Source organism: Malaclemys terrapin, chromosome 3, assembly GCF_027887155.1.
Source record: "Malaclemys terrapin pileata isolate rMalTer1 chromosome 3, rMalTer1.hap1, whole genome shotgun sequence".
NCBI lineage: Eukaryota > Metazoa > Chordata > Testudines > Emydidae > Malaclemys > Malaclemys terrapin.
Window position 1 is genome coordinate 147,673,803 of NC_071507.1, and position 24,514 is coordinate 147,698,316.

At 39.8% G+C, this 24,514-nt stretch overlaps 1 protein-coding gene across 2 annotated transcripts in view; it reads left to right on the forward strand.

Annotated features, from left to right (window-relative positions):
* The window catches only part of PHIP (pleckstrin homology domain interacting protein), a 334,660-nt gene that overhangs the window by 304,561 nt on the left and 5,585 nt on the right, over positions 1-24,514 (forward strand). For both annotated transcript variants that reach the window (XM_054021954.1, XM_054021955.1), the window contains exons 32-39: positions 6,475-6,600; positions 13,475-13,547; positions 14,166-14,216; positions 14,547-14,696; positions 18,345-18,497; positions 21,095-21,258; positions 21,739-22,004; positions 22,353-22,514. In XM_054021954.1, the coding sequence (XP_053877929.1) occupies positions 6,475-6,600; positions 13,475-13,547; positions 14,166-14,216; positions 14,547-14,696; positions 18,345-18,497; positions 21,095-21,258; positions 21,739-22,004; positions 22,353-22,514 (1,145 nt within the window). The remainder of the gene's footprint in view (positions 1-6,474; positions 6,601-13,474; positions 13,548-14,165; positions 14,217-14,546; positions 14,697-18,344; positions 18,498-21,094; positions 21,259-21,738; positions 22,005-22,352; positions 22,515-24,514) is intronic.

A 24,514-nucleotide genomic window follows, 5' to 3' on the forward strand; every position in this document is an offset into this window, starting at 1 on the left:
GCTCCCCCAGGCCTGCCCAGCACTGCACTGTCCCGGGTGCTAGTCTCCCAGCCTGGAGGTAGACCCTCCCCTGTCGAAGGCCTGGGACAGACTCCCTGCTCCTGTCCTGAGCAGCCTTCTTATAGGGCTGAGCCTGGCCCTAATTGGCTCCCTCCAATCTGGGCCCTGATTGGCTCCCTATAAGGCCTTCCCTGATTGGCTCCCTGTCTGTGCAGGCCCACTGGCCTGCTGCAGCCCAAATTCAGGGAGTGGGGCAGCCGCCCCACTACAGGCTGCATTCGTAAGAGCATTGCCAGCAGATCGAGGGAAGTGATTATTCCCCTCTATTCAGCACCACAGATGTGGTGAGGCCACATCTGGAGTATTGCGTCCAGTTTTGGGCCCCCCACTTCAGAAAGGTTATGGACAAATTGGAGAGAGTCCAGCGGAGGGCAATGCAAATGATTAGGGGGCTAGGGCATGTGACTTAGGAGGAGAGGCTGAGGGAACTGGAGTTATTTAGTCTGCAGAAGAGAAGAGTGAGGGGGATTTGATAGCAGCCTTCAACTATCGTAAAGGGGGGTTCCAAAGAGGATGGAGCTCGGCTGTTCTCAGTGGTGGCAGATGACAGAACAAGGAGCAATGGTCTCAAGTTGCAGTGGGGGACATCTAGGTTGGATATTAGGAAAAACTATTTCACTAGGAGAGTGGTGAAGCACTGGAATGGGTTACCTATGGAGGTGGTGGAGTCTCCATCTTTAGAGTTTTTAAGGCCTGGCTTGACAAAGCTCTGGCTGGGATGATTTAGTTGGGATTGGTCCTGCTTTGAGCAGAGGATTGGACTAGATGACCTCCTGAGGTCTCTTCCAACCCTAATCTTTTATGATTCTATTACTCCTAAAAGGAGGTCCACAGGGGAACCTGTGTTCTGCTCAGTCTTTTACCTTCCTTAGGTGTCTGCATCAATCACAAAAAAATCCATGTTGGTCCACATGAGGTGCATAAACTTCATAAGGATGACATTAGACTTAACTGCACAAGAGCGTATCTACCTCTCAAAAGGTTTCAGGCCACAAGCATTCTATGCACAAGATCTCTATTAGACCCAGGACATCAGTCAGAACTTGCCTTTCCCTCCTTGGCCACATGACTTCATGCACCTATGTTACACCGTTTGCCAGGCTACATCTACAATGCCTAAAAGCCTGGCTTCTCAGAGTATTCACCAGAGAAGGGCACCATGAACAAGGTCCCAATTCCACTCATTCTACTAGGCTCTCTTGTCTGGTAGACACATCAAAACCTGAAGCAACCATCATTACTGATGCCTCCCTTTTGGGTCACAGTGTGCACATGGGAGATCATATGGAACAGGTCGTCTGTACCTCTATGAGTTTAGAATGCATATCAGCTTACTAGAACTCAGTGTGATACATTGAGCCTGCAATGCCTTCCTCCCACTCATCCAATCCAAACACTTTCAGATAACATTGGTCAATATGACAGCAATATCTTATATAAACAAGCAAGGGGGAATGAGATCTCTCCTTGTGCATCACATCACATAACTCCATCAACACTATACTTACCAGGGATGCAAAATTCCCTAGCAGACTGCCTGAGCAGATGTTTTTCCACAAATCACGAATCAGAGTCATGATTTGGTTCTCAGTGACATGTTTGCTCAGTGGGGAATGCCAGCCTGACACCTTTTCGCCTCACATGTGAACAGGAAGCTTCCTCAGTATTGCTCCAGAGCATCCCTGGGAAAGACCTGTTGGGAGATGCCCTCATGTTGTGGAAGGGCCACCTGGCATATGCTTTCCCTCTAGTTCCTTTGATACCACATTTTTTCCCTAAGATATGCTGAGATAGAGGGCAGATCTACATCAGCACAGAGAGCTCTGCGGCGGTATATTTACTCCACCTCATTGCACCCAACCTGCCGAGACAGGTCCGGTTCACTGATGTGTTGAAGCTCTCAGTACAGCCAACCATGAACATCGGCACATTGCCGGACCTTCTAACGCAACACAGGGGCAAGGTCACAATCGAGGGCCGCTGCAACTCAGAGCCTGGTATTTGGATGGGCATCAGGGATAGAACACTCGTGTTCCAAGAGAGCAATCCATCTTTAACCAAAGTAGAAAAGATTCTATGAGAAGCTGTTCCTCAGCTAAATAGAAGCTTTCCTCCACTTGGGTTCATCAACACAATTTGCCTCTGGACTCTGTCGGAATCCTTGATATATTAGAGTTATCTCTATACCCTTAAGCCTTTGGATCTTGCATTCAATTCCCTGCAGGTGCATTTAGCAATCAGTGCTTTCCATCCTATAGTGGATAACCATATGATCTTTCGTACACCATCACAACTAGATTTTTTGAAGGGAATTCTCAGATCCTTTCCACCAGTGATGATGTCCGCACCACAGTGGGACCTCAGTTTTGTTCAGTTGTCTCTCACTGAGACTCCCTTTCTGCCGCTGGCTCCATGCTCTATGATCTATCTGTCATTGAATGTGGCCTTTCTGACAGCCATAACTTTGGCCAGAATAGTCAGTGAACTGGGAGCGATTATGGCCATAAGTCATCTGTCTTGGATGTTTTAGACATAACAAATCCTGCATCTTGGCAGGGAGTTGGACTCGATGACCCTTACAGTCCCTTCTAACCCTATTATTCTATGGTGGGCCCACCATACACTATCTTCTATAAAGAAAAGGTCTTGCTACATCCCCTCTCCAGATTCATACCTAAGGTAGTTTTTGAGTTTCATATGAGTCAGGTCATCCACTCCCCTGTATTTTTTCCTAAACCACGTGCCTTGGAAGAGGAGAGAGGACTGCATTCTCTGGACATCCAGAGAGCTTTGGCCTTTTATCTGCCGAGAACAAGGGACATTACAAAGACACCTAAACTATTTTTTCCATAGCGAAACGATCAAGAGGTCAACCTATATCAGCGCAGAGGCTTTTGAAATGAATCTTGGGCTGTATTACACTTTGTTATCAACTATCTGGCATCCCCCCACCAGAAGGGGTAAAGGCTTATTCCACCAAGAGCAAGCTACTTCAGATTCATCTCTGAGAGAGAGACCCATATGAGATAAAGGAAGACAGTGTGATGGGGTATACAAACCCCAGACTGGTCAACAAGGGGTTAAGGAGCAGGTTTGGGCCTGTAAGGGATGCACAGACTGGAGGAGGAGTTTAAAGGAAGCAGAATAGCTCATTTGGGGGCAGACAAGGGAAGAGCACAAACCTGCAACTCGCAGGTCCTGAGAAGAGCTGAGGGAAGGCAAGATCTCGCCCTAGAACAACTGCCCAAAGATCTTTCCCTGATAGAAGGGAGAACCTGCTTCAGAAACATCCCTATCGGGAGACATTCCTCTTTCTCTTGTATGGACTCAGTTTGTTTGTGTTAACTCACCTAGTTTTGTTTATGGACTACCCCAGCAGGGGAGACATCCGGAACTGACCTAGCTGAGGGCCAAGCAACAGGAGGAGGCAGCCGCCACCCTGAGGAAGAGGGAGCTATCACACCATGCACAGCCACAACGAGCTGCCAAACAATGAGCTGACTCCCTGCACATCTCCTTGAAGTGAATTTGGTGAATTTTGGACAGTCGTGCAGTGGTAGGAAGTGGCCTAGGGAAGGCAGACTTAAGGCACATGTGGCTTTGATAGTCCTCACAGGGCCCTGGGACAGAGCCCGGTGGAGTGGGTGGGCCCACTTCTCAGCCCTCGCTCCCACCACCTGTTTGACTACAGTCTGTGGCTCTCCCATACACATAGGAACCATCACTCAAAGAAGAAATATAGGTTACTTTCCTGTAACTGGAGGTTCTTCAAGATGTGTGGTCCTTGCCTGTATTCCACTACCTGCCTTCTGTCCCCTCTGCTGTGAATTTGTTACACTGTAGTCAGAATGGAAAACTGGAGAGGCAGAGATCCACACCTCCCTTTTTGCCCTCAGCTGGAAGCATGAGGAGAGCTACAACATACATGCAAGCCAGTGGACACGGCTTATAAGAAATTCAGGACTCAGATGCCTGAGTATCTACTTGAGGGATACAGATAGGGACCACACATCTCGATAATCTTCCAGTATTATTTGGCGTATACAATCCGGTCAAACCAAGCCACAGCATTCTTATCAACAGTGTTCAAAGCATGAAGACCCCCAGGAAGTTGAGTCATTTTATAGTCCTCAATGATGTGTGTCATGGTTTGTGGCTGCCCACATTGACATAGTGGACTGTCTCTAAAACGCCACCGAAATTCCACTGCAGCACAAATTCCATGTCCGGTACGAAACCAGTTCAGAAGACTCTATTCCCTGTGTGGTAAATCAAACCCGGGTTGACATTGTGTGGGGTCCGAGACAAGATAATTTGTCACTTTCTCTGCATACCATGAAGCTTGCCATGCATCCTCTGCCGTAAATACCTCACCTGGTAAACTTATCCACAACGAGTGAAATGAAGGCTGATGACCATGTGATGGATTAAAGAAGTCTTTAATTAAATAGTAGATGTAGCATATCACACAGTTTTGTCACGAGCCTTGCTACACTCTCCTCTCTGCAAACACTGCGCAGAGCAATATTGCAGAGTACTAGTAACCCTGGTAGGGGAGTAGATTTAAGTATACCTGAAATGATACTCATGGTGGAATTAAGTTGTACATCGATCATCCTTGTGTGAGACCAGCAAGCCCATACTGGAGCGCAATACTCCAGTATTAAATAACAGTGCCAAGGCTGTTGAAGTGCATTATGAAGTGCATAATGTTTGGGCGTTGGTGCCCCACGTTTTGACCTTAGTCACTGTCTTTGTGGTCATGATATGTAAGAGTTCTATCCAACGTGACACACCTAGATAGACCGGGTGTGAATCATGCTTTATTTGCCGACCATTGAGAACTGTGTTCTGCTCTCTGCCCGTTTCTGCATGATATAAGTGGAAGACACTTGACATAGTCTACTTGGTGTCAGGTGCCACTGCTGACCGTAATCAACCATAGCTGCGTTCAGAATCCTCTCAAGTATGTCAAAGGAGTGTGACTGAGGGCCAAGGCATATGTCGTCTGCATAAACAAACTTGCGAGACCCGGTATATAGTAGGTCATTCCAATATAAGTTGAATAAGGTTGGAGATAATATTGATCCTTGCCAGGGGCCGTTCTTCTGGTGTCTCCAAGAACTTGTTCTATTACCAGTATGCACACGGAAATGGTGATTTCTCAAAAACAGAGCCATTGCACGTACTAACCAACTTGGCATAGTTCTAGACAATTTCACCAAAAGGCCCATGTGCCAAACCATATTGTATGCTGCGGTCAGGTCAAAGAATACTTCCAGTTACAGGTAAGTAAGCTCCATTTTCTTTGTACTGTATTTTGCTTCTTGGTAAGATTTCAGTTTTATTTTCCTTTACAGTAGTTACGTAAACTTGTTAACTGCATCTCCCCTTGTGAAATCTCTAGTAATTTGCCATGATATTTACTTGGGACATATCATTAGCCTTTGGAAACAAGAGACTGTTAAACTTAAGCCTAGCATATTACCACTGTGTAAGGAAGACCCTACCTTCCTTCACTGTATTTTTAGCACATTGTAGAATTGAGTACCACGTTCACACAAAGCACATTTACGTAGTCGTCTTAGTGTGCATATGCACTCAGTAGAATATATTAATTGGTCTTCCAGTTCACTCTGTCTGGTTTCATAATTATTAGGGAGGGGCGGGGGGGAAAGTTAAGACATGCTTCTTAGAAATTCCTTCCATAGTACTTTGCAATTGAAACAAAAATGGAAGTTGGCCCTACTCTCAATTTCCATACCACTTTTCAGAATGAATTTAGTTTGAAATGGGGGGGTGTCCTCATTTTTTGACAATCAGACAACATAGAAATATTAATAGTTGCATCAGTTTTTTAAAATGCATTTACTTGTGCTGTGATTGCAGGCAGGGACTGCTGTTCTGTAACTGGGGGTCTGTATTCATCAGAGATACATTCTAGCTGTTGCTCTAAGACTCTGCCTATGAGAGGAAATTTTTTGTCCCCTTAACCGTCTTTAGGAGGGCAAGGACCAGGCCTGGGCAACAGAGAAGAGCTATAGATAGCCAGCTGAATTGCCTGGGAAGCATGGGAGTACATTCCTCTGAGCCATCTTCTGATTGACTAGTGGTGAGGGTCTCAAAGCTCTCCCCTCATTTCACTCACTAGCCACATACCCTCCCCATGTACATCAGACACACATGTAGGAGCCAGAAGCAAGAGAAAACTGCCTGCTGTTGTCCAGGAAGAGAGCTATATAAGAGTATATGATTTCTTGCTCTAACCAAGAACTGTAATTTTTGGCTGTTACTCCTTTTTTAAACTGCTTGAAAGGAGATATGGGAGACTTTTTTAAAGATTTTAACCCAGATATTATAATATGTAACTGTTCAATTTCTTTTCTATGTTTGTTTTTTTCCTTCCCCACAAAGGCGGCTTTCTTCACTTATGTGGGAAGTTCGGTACATAGAACATAATACACGCACGTTCAATGAACCAGGAAGCCCTATTGTTAAATCTGCCAAATTCGTTACAGATCTTCTGCTACACTTCATAAAGTGAGTTGATGAACAGATCTAATATTTTTGTTCTATTTTCTAACAATAGATAAAAAGTGACTAGTAGATAATTTTGCATGTTAATGTGAGCCTGCCATCTACTTTACTGAAGGTCAGAAGTGCAAAATATTTATCTTTAGAAAGGGAGAGGGGAAACTCAAGGGCTATGTAAAGAACATTATGTCAATTACTGCAAAATAGGATTCAGTTTAATGCACTGGAGTTTATAAAACAAAACATTTCAGAAACAAGGAATTGAATAATGACAAATTAGAAACTGAATCTGGACATTAACATCCTAAGGCTTTTTTTTCAGGAAATATTTATGTAGAATATCAAGAAATATTTGAAACTTTCTAAAAGCAGAAATATACCAATTACTCTTGAAAGGGAAATTTCAGAATTAAATTAATTATGATATATAGTCTGATTTTTCATTTCCTACATAAGCTTTCTGACAAGTGATAGATTTAGTGGTTTATAGAGGGCATAGATACGAAAATAATCTCCTTAACACAGTATTAAAACATGGAGCTAATAATTCAATACCTGTAGGAATTTCATTCTAAAACCTTCCCGTTTAGTGTAACTAGAGCTAGTTGGAAAATGGAAATTGTGTTTCATGAAAAATTTGTGTGGTTTGTAAAACATTTCATTTTTGATTAAAATTCTAAATAAAATATTTTGAGAATTTTTGATGTAAAAACCTACTTTCAATTTATTTTCTTCCCCCTCCACTCCTTTCTCCAGCGGGAAAAAAAGTAAAGGGAAAGTTTAAAACAAAAAAGTAAGGAAGTGATTTTTCAGTAGTGCAGTCATGGCCTCTTAAACCAGATAGGCCCTTCCAGTCTCATACTAAAATTCAGTAGAGAATAGGAATAAGAGTCTTTGTCAGCATTTTATTTGTTTAACAATTTATTAATATACTGTGCCATCTTGATCAGGCCTATCTAGTCAAGATCAAAGAGCATTAGAGAATTGTTAGTGTGCGGCAGAAGGGTCCACACGAACAATTAGTATGCAGCAGGGAAATGCCAAGTAGATTTATATCCCAGTTTGTCACCAGCTAAATGTTTGTGTAGACAAGTCCTTAGACACATTGTGTAAGAGCTGTCTCATCCTTAAATCACAGAAATGCTTACCCAGTTCTTGTTCGTTGTTAGGAGCGACACATAGAGGTATATGTCTATACTGCAGTTAAACAGCCCCTAGCCCGAGCCCGACTCAGCTGACTTGGGCCATCCACAGTTTTTTAGTTGCAGTGTAGACATACCAATACTCAACCAAAGAGCTCAAATTGGGGCAAGGCAGGTGCCTGATAGCACTAGTGAATCAGAGTCAACTAGGTAAAACATCCTCCATAAGCCTCTTGCACAAAAGTAACAAAATGGGAGCTGAAGAACAAGATCCTGTACAAATTTCAGTAAAAGATAATGTCTGTAATCCCACATACCCTTTGGGAGGGGAGTCCTGCAGAGGTGCAAAGTCTGGAATTTTGATTTGTCCAGCAATGGCAATATAAGCACATGTAGCTGACTCCAAACCAATATCTTGGGGGAGAGAGGCACATGCCCAAACCCTTCAGCTTGATACTGTGTAATAACCATCCCTTTTTCTGTTTTGGATAGGTTCTTATACCATGCCCATCACCATAGTACATGAGCGCCTTCTAGTAATACATTAAGCAACATGACTACATATCTGTCATGTGGTGTTTGTTCTCTCATTCTCTCCCCAGACAGAGAAGTGTGTGTAGTAGCATGTGTTGTTTTGGTCAGGTTCTTTTTTTTTTTTTTTTCTTGCTGGGCCTGGTCCCACTCAGTCCCTTTTTGTTCCTCATTCAGTTTCATATAGTCGCTCACTCACTGCTTGCTCTCTGATTTCCAGGCCTCTGCTTCTGTAACTGGGGGCTCATTACTCCCTCCCAGCGCTAGGCTGGCAGCTGCCTCCATTTGGGAGAGGAGCTGCCACTTCTACAGTCACAGCACAGTCTTCCCACCTTGAACATATCAGGCTCCCCACAGCCAAAAGAAGAGGATTGGGGTACTTTGCAGTGGGAGTTCAGCAAGATAAATCCTCGGGTACCAGTAAGGGGTAGTAAGATTCCCTCTATCCTGGGTTGGAGAAGCTTCTCTGCTGCCTGGCAGGGAGGAGGGTATCTCTCTCACACAAAATTGAGATGCTGTTGGTGCTGAAGCCGCCACTACCCAAAGCCTCTGCATCGCCTCTTCCTGACACCAGACTTATTAATACACACACATTCTATGTTGTGTATCGGTTAAAGGTCAGTCTATACATTATATTCCTAACACAAAAGCAAGGAAATTGTTTTAAGACATCAGCAATATATACCCCCGGTTCCTCCATCCACAGAGACACCACCCCTTATTACTAGAATAACCACTACACAATGTTAACTCTACCCGATGAGGCGTGCCAGCATTCCAAACTCACTGCCACTACTACCAGAAACAAGCCAGGCTTCTCTTTTTTCCTTTTCTCCACCTATCCCTTATGTGCAGTTCTGGAAAGTCTCTCAAACTCCTGTTTGGGGATGGCAGTGTAGAAAAGCTGGCATCCAAGCTGGTTCAGGCCTGAATGGTTTCACAACGAATCCTGGTCTTTGACAGAATTACTGGTCTTTGTCAAAGATCCTCTTTTCCAATACAACACAAATGCCCCTACATTAGCAAAAGCCATTCCCCATGTACCATTTGCAGATGCAGGGAACATTACTGGAGATGTATGACAAAAGGGAGTGTTGTATTTCTTTTTTAAAGTGTTCAAAAAGGCTTACACATACCTCATCAGAGAATGGAGGTAGCAAATATACTTCATGTTCTCCATCTGTTAACTGCTGGGCATAAGGATTTGGTTATGAATAACATAATTAATCTTTTTCTTTTATTAATAAAATAATTGCATAACCTCAGAGGGACCCGCAGACTTTCACTATGCATTCATTTCTGACTTTGTACAGTATATTATTGAAACTGGAGAGGCCCAAAAAATTGAGAGACTCAGAATGTGAATTGTCTTAAAGCTAATTTTCAACTGGTTGAACTCAAATTAATTAACAGATTTACTTGAAAATTACCAGAAAATTGATAAAATATCCAAAACCAGTAAATCTGTGTGTTTTTAGGACTGGGTTTTTTTTTTTATAGTGTTCCATGTATTTCTTATTTTTTTACTCAGGTTATGTGCTGAAACTTTGGGGCAGACACATTGTGCATTACATATACAATAAAGGTTGAATTCCAGCTTTAAATATAATATAGAACTCAGTGTTAACGATAGCATCACTACTACTCCTCAATAATCCTTTGAGGAAAAATAAACAAATGAAGGTCTTTCATTAGATAAGGATCTAGTCTTACTTTTTATAAGCATCAATTATCATATTAAAATCATTAGAACACAAGGCTCTAGTATGACAGTTTTTCTTCTGAATGTTACCCTTTCTGTTGATCTTCAAAACAGAATTGTTTCAAGGAAAGTTCAGAAAAGCTGCAGTAGTCCTATATTTGTTTGATAAAGTCGTCATATATGTTCAAAGCTGTATTAGTTATCTGCGAGTGGGCAAATAATACTTATGTGATATATCACAGAATGTTCATTAGCAAATGCATATTTAAATAATTTGAAAAGAAAACATCTACAGATTTATTTATCTAGTAAGCCATAATGGCTCATAAGGAGATGATCTAGCGCAGCAGTTCTCAAACTATGGGTTGGGATCCCAAAGTGGGTAAGGACCCCATTTTAATGGGGTCATCAGGGCTGGTGTTAGACTTGCTGGGGCCCATGGCTGAAATACAAGCCCCACCACCCAGGGCCGAAGCCCAAGCCTAAGGGCTTCAGCCCTGGGTGACGAAGCTCAGGCATCACCTTCAGCTCTGAGCAATGGGACTCAGGTTACAAGCTTCCTGCTTGAGGCTGAAGCCCGAGGGCTTCAGCTAGGGCCCCTCCCACCCAGGGTGGCAGGACTCAGGTCGGCTTAGGCTTCAATCCCCACCTCCTGGAGTCGTGTAGTAATTTTTGTTGTCAGAAGGGGGTCGCGGTGCAATGAAGTTTGAGAACCGCTGTTTGATATGCATTTCTTAATATTTCCTCAGTGTATATGCATTTCCTGGAGTCACTGAAACTTATCATTTGTGACTTTGACGTAGGATGTATGCTCTGTAGTGAAGAGCATCAAATATTTTAAAGTTATTGCACGTGTGTAGCAACTTGCCTGGAAACATCAACGTTTTTGTTTATTTTGTTTTCAAAATAGTAAAGGTGATGTGTAAATTAATTCCAGTTTATAAATCAGTGTTTTAAGCTGCATAGTAAAGGAGCAATAAAATAGCCAAAAACAGTAAATCTGTGTGTTTTTAGGATTGGGAGGTTTTTTTGGTAGCATTCCATGTATTTCTTATTTTTTTTAATCCATTGTTCCTACATGCTTTTTTGTTGACTAAGGTCTGAGCTAAACACAAAAGTTGCCTTGGTTTAACTAAAGATACCTTTTTAAAAAACTGATTTAGGTAAGCTAGTGCAAAACACCATGTGGACATTCTTATTTTGGTTTAATAATAGTTTGTATTGTTTTAGTTTCTGCCCATTAAAACATACCTTTAAATCAGCCATTGCAGCGTCTTTGTGTAGACTAGGTCTAAGTCTGTAAGTTATATAATCACTGACCTGAAAAAGCAGAACATGTCAAAGATGTTGTGGTTGTCCTTTACTACTCTTGGCCCTATGCTATTAACATTTTTATCAGTGACTTGGAAGAAAACATAAAATCATTACCAATAAAGTTTGCAGATTACACAAAGATTGGGGAAGCGGTAAACAGTCAAAAAAGGACAGGTCACTGATACAGAGCAATCTGGATTGTTTAGTAAGATGGGTGCAAGTGATCAATATGTATTTTAATACTGTTAAATGTAAATGCATACATCTGGGAACAAAGAATGAAGGCCATATGTATAGGATGGGGGACTCTATCCTGGGAAGCAGTTACTCTGAAAAAGACTTGGAAGTCATAGTGACATCAGCTGAGCATGAGCTCTCAGAGCAATGCTCTGGCCAGAAGGGCTAATGCAATCCTTGGATGCATAAAAAGAGGGGAACCTTGAGTAGGAGTAGGGAGGTTATGTTATCTCTGTATTTGGCACTGGAGCGATTGCTGCTGAATTTTTGTGTCCATTTCTACTGTCCACAATTCAAGAAGGAAGTTGATAAATTGGAGAGGTTTCATACAAGAGCCACAAGAATGATTAAAGGATTAGAAAACATTCCTTATAGTGGTAGACTAAAGGAGCACAATCCATTTATCTTAACAAAGACAAGTTAAAGGGGTGACTTGATCATAGTCTGTAGGCTATAATACAGTCTGTATTATTTGTTCCCCATACCTATGTGGGGAACAAATATTTGATAATGTGCTCTTCAGTCTAGCAGACAGAACTCCTATGGCTGGAAGTTGAAGTTAAATTCCAACTAGAAATAAGGCGCAAATATAGCAATGAGCGTTATTAGCTATTGGAACAACTTACTTAGGGTCATAGTGGATTCTCCATCAGTCACAGTTTTTAAATCAAGATTGTTTGTTTTCCTACAAGATACACTCAAGTTCAAACAGAAACTCATTCAGGGAAGTTCTATGACTTGTATTATGCAGGAGGTCAGGCTAGTTGATCACAGTGATCCCTTTTCTTTTTTCTGTGAATCTCAACTGCTGCTCTCAACAGCATCCTATGGATTGATCAGATGTGTCTCTAATGCAGAATTGCTTAGTATACACCCCTGTGGGGGATAGTTTGTGTTGTTACATAACACAGTCAATATTTTGGGGAAATTTTCCTCTCATTTAAGGTAACTGCTTTAGTATAATGCCTTGCCAAATTATTCAAGATCCCCAAACCAGTAATTCATTTTCGTTGAACTAAATCATACAACGTACTAAACAGTAACAAATATTAGTACAACACACTTCAAACAGCAATGTTAGGGAAAAAAAGTTGTTTAATTACAAATAATGTCTCACATTACCAAGACTAATATATATTAACCTTTTCTTTTTCCAAATTAATATAATTTTAGGTTATGGTGAAAGGTTTTGTATTCTAAGAGGTTAAATCCAAAAATAATGTATTTGGGATAAAGTCTAGAATTTTTATAACTGATTATTTTATGCTGAAGGAGTGACATTTTCCATTTAAAAATATCTGTTACTGTAAAATAATTAGCCTTGGCAGGATTAGATTTTTATCGGTAAATGTTGACTTCACCGTAATACACATACGTCAACAAAAAATATTTCCATTGACGATAACTAAAATTTACAACTCAGCAAAGTAAGAAAAATGCTTCTTGATAATTTACTAGATTTTGATATAAGGATAGTTACTTCATGTATTCTGACATGATGTTAACTTGCGTTTCAATGGTTGTAAAGTTTTAAGTTTTTGAACAACATCTACTATCATTGAATAATTGTCTGATCTCCCTATAATTTTCTGTAACTGTAAAAATCTAAATTGATAAAAATTGAAAAAAATGCTTAAAATTAAACATCGATATTAGCTATCGAATTTAAAAAATCAAATTATGCCAACCCTAAAAATAATCTGTTAATTTTTTATATATTTTAAGAAATTTAGATAATCAGATTTTTGGAGGTTCCTTACAAATTCCAATGTAATAAACTAACTTCCTTATTGTTATATTTCTGATTAGAATTCCTATGGTATTAATCAGTATTTCTGTAATCATGATAACGTATGACTTGAAAAAATTTGTTCCACCTCTAAAAACAAGTTGATAATATACAACGGGACGCAAATATACACCCTGTTAACATACAATATTTCTTGCTGTGCAGAGACCAAGCTTGCTATGATATAATTCCATTATATAATACAATGAAGAAGAAAGTCTTGTCTGACTCTGATGAGGTAAGCTAACAAAATACCACACACGTGTCGAAATTCCACTTTGATTTTTTTTATTCCGTTTGAAAAATAATTGTTTAATGTGAAAATAGCTAAGAGTAACCACAGTATGATGGCTTAGTACTCTGCACTGGTGTTCAAGAGAAATGGGGTTTTACTACCTGCTGCAGCTTCTTGCTGCAAAGGCAGTATATTCAGCCCATTGTGAGAGGATAGAGAGTGCCCTGTGCCACCCAAATGCAGTCCTTCTAACCAGTTGAGGAACAGTGGGTGAAATTCCCCCCACCCTCCAATCCAATGGTACATAAACTTTGTGCACACTGTCTGTATGGGGGTGAATTTCACTCCACATTTACAAACTCAGAGAAGTCCTAAACTGCTAAAAATATATATATATGGTGGTCATCATGTTTCAGAAATTTGAGGGTTTGGGAGGAAAATGTGATGAAACAAATAGGAAGGGTCTCAGGGTTCTTATGTGGAGCACCTTCCAAAGGGACAGAGAGAGACCTACAAAGAACTGGAAGTATAAATACAGTATGTAAGGAAACAATTTCTCAAATGTGTTTATATTTTGATGTTGTACGACTCTTTTTTTTTTTTTTTTTTTTTTGCTCAAAGGAAGAGGAGAAAGATACAAACGTGCCAGGGACGTCCACTAGAAAAAGGAAGGTAATATTTTCCCTTACTTTGCTTCAGTGATTTATACCACTCTGAATAGTTCCATAAAAGGATTATACAAGAAACATTAAAAACTGAAATGCTCTATGGTGGCATAATCCAGTCTTTAAAATGTTATGTATCTTCCCCGTGAGTCAACTTTAACAGTTGTAGTTTCTTTATTAGCTGTAATGTTAAAAACATTTTTACCTGTTCCATTATGTATTACTAGTTTGCTAATAATGATTCACACCTTAATTATTTTCATTTACCCACTTTACTCTTTAATTTGTGAAAACAGCTAGGCTGATTAATGTATAATAGTCACTATTGCCATTTCAGGATCATCAACCCAAGCGGAGGCTACGCAACAGAGCACAGTCATATGACGTTCAGGCATGGAAAAGACAATGCCAGGAGTTGTTAAATCTTATTTTTCAGTGTGAGGACTCTGAACCTTTTCGCCAACCAGTGGATCTCCTTGAATATCCAGTGAGTATTTTAGTGGGGGCGAGACTGATGATAGTTTGCATACTTGGGATGAGAGGGAGTTGCAGCTATCTTTTTCAACAGTTTTTTATCAAAATCACTGTAGTGGCGTTAGTCTCATCTAGGAAACCTGAGTCAATTCCTGAGCCTTTTGTCAACTGGAGTAATCAGGATAAACTTAATAATTTGAAGGTAGCTCATGATCATGCACGCATGTTTTTGAGATAATTATATATCGTATATATTCATTCATAGGCCAAATATTTTTGGTAAAAAAGTGACGCATCAAGCAGGGGTTGGCTTATAGATTCATAGACTCTAGGACTGAAAGGGACCTCGAGAGGTCATCGAGTCCAGTCCCCTGCCCTCATGGCAGGACCAATACTGTCTAGACCATCCCTGATAGACATTTATCTAACCTACTCTTAAATATATCCAGTTATAAACGGGTCTACACCAAAATTTGATGATTTTAAACTCTATGGAATAATTGAATTGAATATCTAATACATTGTCGTTTTGTTTACCTGGAGCGTCTGCAGGTATGGAGCCCCTCAGCTCCCTGTGGCCATGGTTCGCCATTCCCAGCCAATGGGAGCTGTGGGAAATGCAAGTAAACAAAATGTTCCGACCCGCCATCAGCTTACCCTGATGGACGGGAGCCAAAGTTTGCCAACCCCTGAAATATATGGTCAGCTTATGAAAGGGTCGTACAGTTTTTGCTATTTTTACCTAACCATCTTGGGGGGTTGGCTTATAAACAAACAGGCTAATGAACAAGTATATATGGTAGTTAAATTTTTACCAAAGCAAAATGGTTATTTTTTGGCATTTTTTTACATGCCAATATTTTAATTATAGGCAGAGTTGGCAGCTGTGCTTATGAGACCCTGTTTTCAGTAGCTTATAACCTAGCCAAACTCGAACTGTTGGGGCTAGAATTTCCATATCTGTTGTCTGCCTTAGGCTGAATGACTTTTGTAAGTTTCAGAAAAAAAACCCGCAAACATTTGGTTATTTCTGAGAACAAGGTGTGGGAAAAATACAGAATTTGGCAGGTGATAATCCTGGTGTCAAGGATGTGCCTTGTGTTGTTGTTGTGAAAATCCATCCAAGTTTGGTCATATTATAAACTTCTGAAAATCGCAGTGTGCACATACTCAGTAGAGGTTTGTTAGAGACAGGTAGCATTATTTTCCAAAGATATTGTCTGCACTGAGCATGCTGCATTCCCTCATGGCTCCTGCATACCGAACATATACACTGTCCCCACAAAGTGACTAGCATGCTTAATCCTAGTACTGCTGGGAAGGAAGGGGGATGAGCAGGACTTTTCTTGAAATTTCTCATCCTGGCTGCTGGGGACCATTGTGGTGCCTGCCTGGCACCAGAACTGAGAGCAGAGACTCTGTCCCCTGTTCTCTGTTCTTCCACTGCTGAAGCACAGGAAATGTGGTGGAGGAGGAGAAAGCAGCCTGACTTGCTCAAATGCAGTTGAGCAAGAAGGATGGACAGTCTGAGACAGAGAGATGCAGGCGGGGCAGTAAGAACAGTGAAACACACTAGCAAGTTGTGTGTTTTCTGTCCCTTAAGTGCCTGATCAACCAAGAAGATAGCCTGCTACTGCTGCTCCCAATACCCGATTAACTTGAGTGGTGGAGGTCTGTGCTTTGGATCTAATGGTCCAAATCCTGCTGATGATGTATGTGACAGTCACTACCGTTCAATATGATGGGTCTTCATTTTTATTTCATTTTGCTTTTTTAAAAAACGTAGCAATTTACACTAAAACAAAACTAGGTCACACACTTCCCCTCCTTCTCCCCCCTCAGCGATGTGTAGTAAATGAGGCAGGGATTGCAGGTAGAGAAAGGATAGGTATCATGGTTAATGTAGTTGAATTAGAACGCTGGAGTACTAGATTCTATCCCAGCCTCTTCCACAAAGTTCCTATGTGATGCTGGGCAAGTCACTTAAACCAGACTTTTCAGAGCTGACTACCAACTGTGTGCACCTCATTTTCTGGCTGCCCAATTTGAGACATCAGGAGCTTGATTTGCAGAAGTGCTGAGCACTTACTGTTGTTACGGGGATCAATAATAGCTATGCACAGAATGTATAAAGTACTATAAAAATACTAAGTACTCTGAAAAAACTCAGACCCTAGACATCTCAAATTAGGCACCCAAATGTAGTGCTTCAGTTCCCTGTAAAACAACAATATCATCATCATCATATCTCCAAATGGTTTTGTAAAGAATAATTCATTAAAGTTTTTGAATCACTTAAATATTACAGTGATGAGTGTTATAGGAAAGTTTGTGGGGAAATTAATAATTCTGTACTCAGTGTAGAATTTGGATGCTGTGCAGTCAATAACGTGTAGGCTACAATTGAATTACGAGAATTAAAAAGCCAGAATAACTGCTCATTGACTGAACAACATTCCTCCTGTGCACTGAGTGAGGAGAGTTCCAGTAGAAAAATTAGTATGTGATCATGTAATTAAAGACTGTGTCATAATGCATATGCACAAGGGGGACAAGCTTAATTCTGGCACTTCCTGACTTTTGAGTGCTTGACCCTGCAACACTAATGTCCTTTAATATAGTTTTCTTCTGTGTAATAATAGTATTTTAGGTGTTTTCTCCTCTGTATAGCTATATTTTTTACCATAGCCTCTGCCTGAATAATCCAGCAGTCAGTCATGTTTACTCTTCTCTCCAGGTTGTTAATTTGATAAGATGTTCTTTCACATTTTCCTTCTAAAGTTGTCACTGGATAAAATAGTCAGTGAGAATACTGCTCTCTGTTTGCATGAGAGTTCTATAGAAGGGAGTAATCCAGCTTCAAATGCAATGGTACCCAAATTGTGGGGTGCACCCATTTATGGACGTGCAGAGGAACATTCGGAGGGGGGAGTAGAGGGGAGGAGCAGCATGGACCAGGTCAGCCCCCACCAGGGGCAGGGCGGGAGCGCCATGCTTCCAGCCCTGTTCCGACCCTTAAATTTGTGTGGCCTTCATTTTGAAGGCTAGTAGGACTTTTCAAGGATCAGCTGTAGCCTAGTACCATCATCCAAATTATTTTTTATTCAAATTCATTTTTTAAAAGCAACTGTGCTGAAATTCTAGGTGCTTTTGATAAACTTTGGGAGTTGTTGGGCCATCCAGGGAAAAAATGTAGGGGGAGAGATACAAATGCCCACCTGTTGTTCATAACTGCCTTAAATTAGAATTGAAATTGTTCTCTTTCTACTGCCTTCCTGCTTCCAGTGAGGCTGATGCACATCCATATCTTAGATATCAGAAGGGGTATGAAATTTACTAAAATAGAGCTCTTAATTTTCTTGTTGTTGAAGTTGTTCATTTACCAAATAGAGTTGACTTTGTATCAATGTTGTTTAAAATGCTCAAGTTTAAGGTCAACTCTGCCAGGAGCAACATTGCCTCTTTCAGATCAGAAGGCAGTGCTTCCCTAGAATAGATCTTGAAAGATGCTTTTGTGGTTTTCCATGCAGACTTTTAAAGTTGACATAGAATTGGGCAAAGCTATTCTAATTGACAAGTAATTTTGTCCTACTGAATGAGAGATGCTGGGCTCAACAAAAATAATTTCTGTTACATGTTGATTTGCTAATAATTTTTGTAGGATTACAGAGATATTATTGACACACCGATGGATTTTGCTACAGTTAGAGAAACTCTGGAAGCTGGCAATTATGAGTCTCCAATGGAATTATGTAAAGATGTGAGACTTATTTTCAGCAACTCTAAAGCTTACACACCAAGCAAAAGATCAAGGGTAAGGATACACAATTTACTCACCCAAATTCTTGATATGTATTTATTTAAGGGAAGTTCACATACCTCTGAAACACACAAGATAGTAAATGATTTTTGTCAGAGATTAAATGTTAAAACAAAACTGGGATATTTCTTAACTCCAAAAAGTTTAAATGCTTATTTCATCATAAATATTATTCCTATTATGAGACAAACAGAAGAATGTTCAGCAAGCTACATTATAAATAAGAAGAGTGTGTTTTGGTCATTAAAGGCTTGAAAGTTCTGTGCTGCTACTATCTTGGATTTTCAATTATCACCTTTGGGATGAGGTGTAAATGAACAACTGTTTGAGACAAGGTTGAAAAAGTGATAAATTGTGTGGAAGGAGGGATGTGTGGAAAATGGGGTATGATTGGACACACTGTGACAAAAAATATTTCACTGATATTTGTGAGAGGATAATAATTGTTTCTCCATAACTGAAACTGCCTCCAGAAATCCCCACACTTGGAATTACACAAATCTCAGAACTTTAGTTAGCCTAGAAGAGGACAGTGACATTCTGAACTGTTCAGTGGTGGTCGTTGACACTGCTAAGTGGCATTTCCCTGTTTTTTCCATCTGTCAGCTGATTTTGGAGCTGCTGGTCACTGAGATGATAGCTCTATATCAGTGGTTCTCAACCAGGGAGTACATCAGCTCATCTAGATATTTGTGTAGTTTTACAACAGGCTATATAAAAAGCACTAGCAGAATCAGTACAAACTAAAATTTCATACAATGACTGTTTATACTGCTCTATGTACAATACACTGAAATGTAAGTAGAATATTTATATTCCAATTAATGTATAATTATATGGTAAAAATGAGAAAGTAAGCATTTTTTCAGTAATAGTCTGCTGTGACACTCATATTTTTATGTCTGATTTTGTAAGCAAGTAGTTTTTAAGTGAGGTGAAACTTGGGGGTACATAAGACAAATCAGATTCCTGAAAGGGGCTCAGTAGTCTAGAAAGTCTGCTCTACATTTTCTCTTGAAAAAAAATTTCCTTCACTTTAAGTACTTAGTCTTCTGGTTTGAGAAATCCTATGGAAGTAAAGGCAGCACATAAATGTATTGGTGATGCAAACTACAGCATGCTACTAATGTCCTTTCTTCTGCTCATCAAGGGCTAAGTACTAACAACTAATTCTGAGACTTAAGAGGAGTGCAGTCAAGTATGCTGTACTTGAGGGTTTATTCGCGTGTGTTTGGTGCATTCTCCTCCAAGTCTTCTCATTTACTGTTGTCCTAATACAGGAGACAAATTTCTTAGCAGACAACCTCAGTCCTCCCTACTTATGTCATCCACTGGAACTGGAGTGCTGTTACCTCCATACCTCTCATCAGTTTATTTAGAAATTCAAATTGTAAAAGGCTTTTATCTTCAGTAATTTTAAGGTTGTCAGATAAGGTTATTCCAGGTGCTTGTGGAGTTCGGTTTTTTCTCCATACACAAGCTATATACGTCACAATGGAAGTGGCTTCCAATCTGGTTCCAGCCATTCATTGGTGTTTCAGTCCCATTCAGTACCTCTCATTTTGGATTACTTGTACTTTTCTCTGAAAAGTATACCTGATAGCTGCTTATGTCCATATCTCCTAGCAGGTCAGACATCAATCTTTATCCATTTGTAAAACAGGGTTTTAAGAGATTCCTTCACTTGTATCTTCTAGTGAGGTGTTTGGCAACTGTCACACCTAACTGTAAAATCTAGGTGCTGGACTGACTGACTGGTGCTTTTAGTGAGCTGTTATGTCTGCCTTCATTTGTCATTTTCCAGGCACTTTATTCCTCCTTCCCCCCACCCCCACCCCCAAAAAATACTCTAGCCAGTCCATTTGTTTGTTTGTTTTCCCAGATCTATGGCAACGGTACTCTATTAATTGGATATGAAACAAACTCTCATCTGCTAGGTGGCTAGGACCAGGTCTCTCCATGAATCATCCAAATTCTCTGTAGGCTTAAGGGTAAAGACTAAGGAAATATCTAAGGTACCCAGGTAGTCCATTTAATTAGAGTTGTGGCAGTGCTTGCAGTCTACTTTCTCTCTCCTCTTGGGGTGGATTGCTACTGCTGAGTAATGTTCTGTTATGGGGATATATGGACACAACTTAATGTGGGAAAAACTAAATTACTTAGCACTGGATTACTATGGTTCTCAAAATGAATTCCCATCACAGATGCACGTTGATGCTTGTTCCCTTTTCCATCAGAGCCTGTAGTCTGGAAAGTCAGAAACTCAGGGAGAAGGGCCATGCACCTCTTTCTAACCTCTTCCTTTGTGCCAATCTGTATATTTTCACAGGGTCATGGCCCACTTTTGGGTAAACTGCTTTGATGGTTCAAGCTAGACCCACGAGAGTACAGATCTGTGGAGTCTACTGTAAATTTCATTTCATTCTTACTTAGACATTAAAACATCTCTTCTCTATATTAATGTGTGTAGTTTTCTAAACAGATATTGTTATAGATATTCAGTAAAAACAAATGCTACTGGAAAACTGTAAAACTTAAAAGATTTTTTGTATTATTTGCTTATTCCATACATTGGTTTCTCTTTTTAATAGATTTACAGCATGAGTTTGCGCCTTTCTGCTTTCTTTGAGGAACATATAAGTTCTGTTTTATCAGATTATAAATCTGCTCTGCGCTTTCATAAAAGAAACACAATGAAGAAACGAAGGAGGAAAAGAAGAAGAAGCAGTTCTGTTTCCAGTAGTGCTGCATCAAGGTACATTAATTTCTATAAGATAATACGAAATGCTATATAAGTTTGAGATACCTAAATAATAGAACTTGGTGTGGTGTTTTTTAATACTTCCTTTACTATTCCCTATATTGCAGAATGATATATTTGATATGCAAGTCCCTATGATGTGGAAGATTTTTAAACTTTAATTAAAGCTATCTTGGTGTAAGTGATTAAAATTCAAATAACTGCTAAACATACAGTAAAACACATTGTTAGGATAGTGATGGCATCATGCTTTGTCATATAACTAGCATTTACAGTGATTCTTCACTAAAGATTCACTTTTCAGGGGCTCAACTAAATGAAATTCCACTGTAAATGTCATATTTTAACGTATTTTATATAGAAACAACTGTTTTACTCCCACAATCTTAGACACTATCTAGCATATTGCTTTATTTATCCCTGTAGAATATTAAATGTGGTCATCCAGATTACAAATTTTGCTTCTGTTTACAGCCCTGAAAGGAAGAGAAGGTTAATAAAACCTCAGTTGAAGGCAGAAACCTCTGCCGCCTCATCATCATCAGTTCCTGTACGTTCAACAGCACTGAGACACATTGCTGCTCAGATGAATGGAAAAGCAGCTGAATCTTCCTCTTTGGTGCGGACTAGAAGTAATAGAGGGATAACAGATACAGCTGTTACAGAGCAACCATCCACTTCTTCAGGAGGAAAACCTTTAATTTCAAAACCTAATACTACTACCGTGTCAGGGAAAACAAGTAGGTTTTCATAATTTTTGCAGCTTTTTAAATTTAAAAGTTTACTGTTTCTTAGACATTAGTATATTTGTAGCTGTTTCTTACCACTGCAATGAGGATTAGGAATAGGTACTGTGTATTCAAGTTAACTATCTCAGGAAAGCTCAAAGAGGGAGACTGAAAGGCTCAAGATTTTGGTAACAGAACATGGAGACATTCCCCTCTAGGTAATTGGTTCAAATATGGCACAGCTCAGTAGTGACTGAAAGCCATTACCTTCCTGCTGAGCCAGATAAGATTTACAAAAATAATATAAACCATTATAATGAATGATTCAGTATTGCTTATACAATGTTTGTCTCTTTTTAGTACTGGAGAATTCCACCAAACATTCCAAGAACCAGAATATTCTATCAATTCCTAGCCAATCCAGTTACAGCCACAACACTAGGAATAACTCTTCAAGAGAAAATGTGGAGAAAGATAAACAAATCAAGCGTAAAATGAAATCATCCACTATTAATCAGCAAGGTAATGTTTGTAATAACTACCATTAATTCACATAATCAGAAGATTAACTACATGACTGAATTACGCCATTAAAATACCCCTTTGATTTCATAGTTAATATAAGTGTTTTTAGAATCTGGGTATATTAACATAGTATTTATACTGTAATTACATCATCATATAGTCAACTTTCTGTTTATATTAATTGTAATTGCAAATATTGGGTTGCATAACTGTGATGTGATTTCAGTATATTATGAAGTATTACTGAATGTTTTAAGATAAGCAATGTTATAAATATGTTCAATGTTAAAAAAAAACTTAAAATCTGAAGAAATTTATTCAGTTACTTTTATCAGAGAAAAATAGGGCATGTCTATACTGAGGCACTAAAGAAAGTTAATCCAAATTAATTTTTAAAGTGGATTAGTTAAACTGCATTAGGCCCTACGTGAACACTCTTATTCAGAATTAAAATTTGTTTTGTAAATTAAGCTAAACGAAATTTAATTCTGAATAAGGATGTCCATACAGGGGTTAATGCAGTTTAACTAATCCACTTCAAATTCATGCGTTTATTTAAGTCAAATTAATTTTTCTGGGTGTACCTGTGTAGACAAGTCTTAAGAGTGTAAAGCACAGATCCCTCCTGAAGAACAGCACTCAAGTCTTATGGTTGATTTAAGTTAGTTTGTAGTTTATATTCTCAAATTAAATAGCATTTTGTCCAATATATTTAATCAGAATCTGAAACTACTGACTCAGAGTGCCATAATCTGGAGATAATGGGAAATATTGTAATACCAGGAGGTGTAATCTAAAAAAAAAACCCCAAAAAAACAATAACAGAAAATGTGGAAATGGCAGAAGTGCTAAATGACTTTCTTTGTTTCAGTTTTCATCAAAAAGGTTAGTAGCATTCGGCTGTCTAACATAGTGAATGCCAGTGAAAATGAGGTAGGGTCAGAGGCTAAAATAGGGAAAGAACAAGTTAAAAATTACTTACACATCTTACCAAGTCACCAGAACCTGATGAAATACATCCTAGAATACTAAAGGAGCTGACTGAGGAGATATCTGAGCCATTAGCAGTTATCTTTGAAAAGTCATGGAAGATGGGATAGATTCCAGAGGATTGGAAAACGGCAAATATAGTGCCCATCTATAAAAGAGGAAATAAGGACAACCTGGGGAATTACAGACCTATCAATTTAACTTCAGTATCCAGAAAGATAATGGAGCAAATAATTAAGCAATCAATTTGCGAACACCTAGACAATAATAAGGTGTTAAGTAACAGTCAGCATTGATTTTTCAAGAACAGATCATGTCATACCAACCTAATAGCTTTCTTTGACAGAGTAACAAACCTTGTGGATGGGGGGAAGCGGTAGCTGTGGTATATATTGACTTTAGTAAGGCTTTTGATACTCTCTCTCATGCCCTACTCATAAACTAGCAAAATACAACCTATAAGGTAGGTGCAACCTGGTTGTAAAACTGGTCCCAGAGAGTAGTTATCCAGTCAAGCTGGGAGAGCATATCAAGTGGGGTCTCACAAGGTCCAGTTCTATTGAATATCTTCATCAGTGATTTAGATAATGCATAAACAGTACACTTATAAAGTTTGCAGGCAATACCAAGATGAGCGGGATTGCAAGTGCTTTGGAGGATAGGATTATAATTCAAAGTGATCTGGACCAGGGGTGGCCAATGTGAGCCTGAGAAGGAGCCAGAATTTATCAATGTACATTGCCAAAGAGCCACAGTAATACATCAGCAGCCCCCCCATCAGTTTCTCCCTGCTCCCAGCGCCTGCCATCCACCATCAGTCCTGCTGATCAGTGCCTCCCTCTCTCTCCCCCACCTCCCAATCAGCTGTTTCATGGCATGCAAGAGGCTCGGGGGAGGAGGGGAGCAAGGGCATATCTGTCACGGATGCCATGACTTCCGCAATCTCCGTGACTTCTGCAGCAGCTGGTGTGGCTGGCCCCGGGGACAGCCACACTGGGCACTGATGG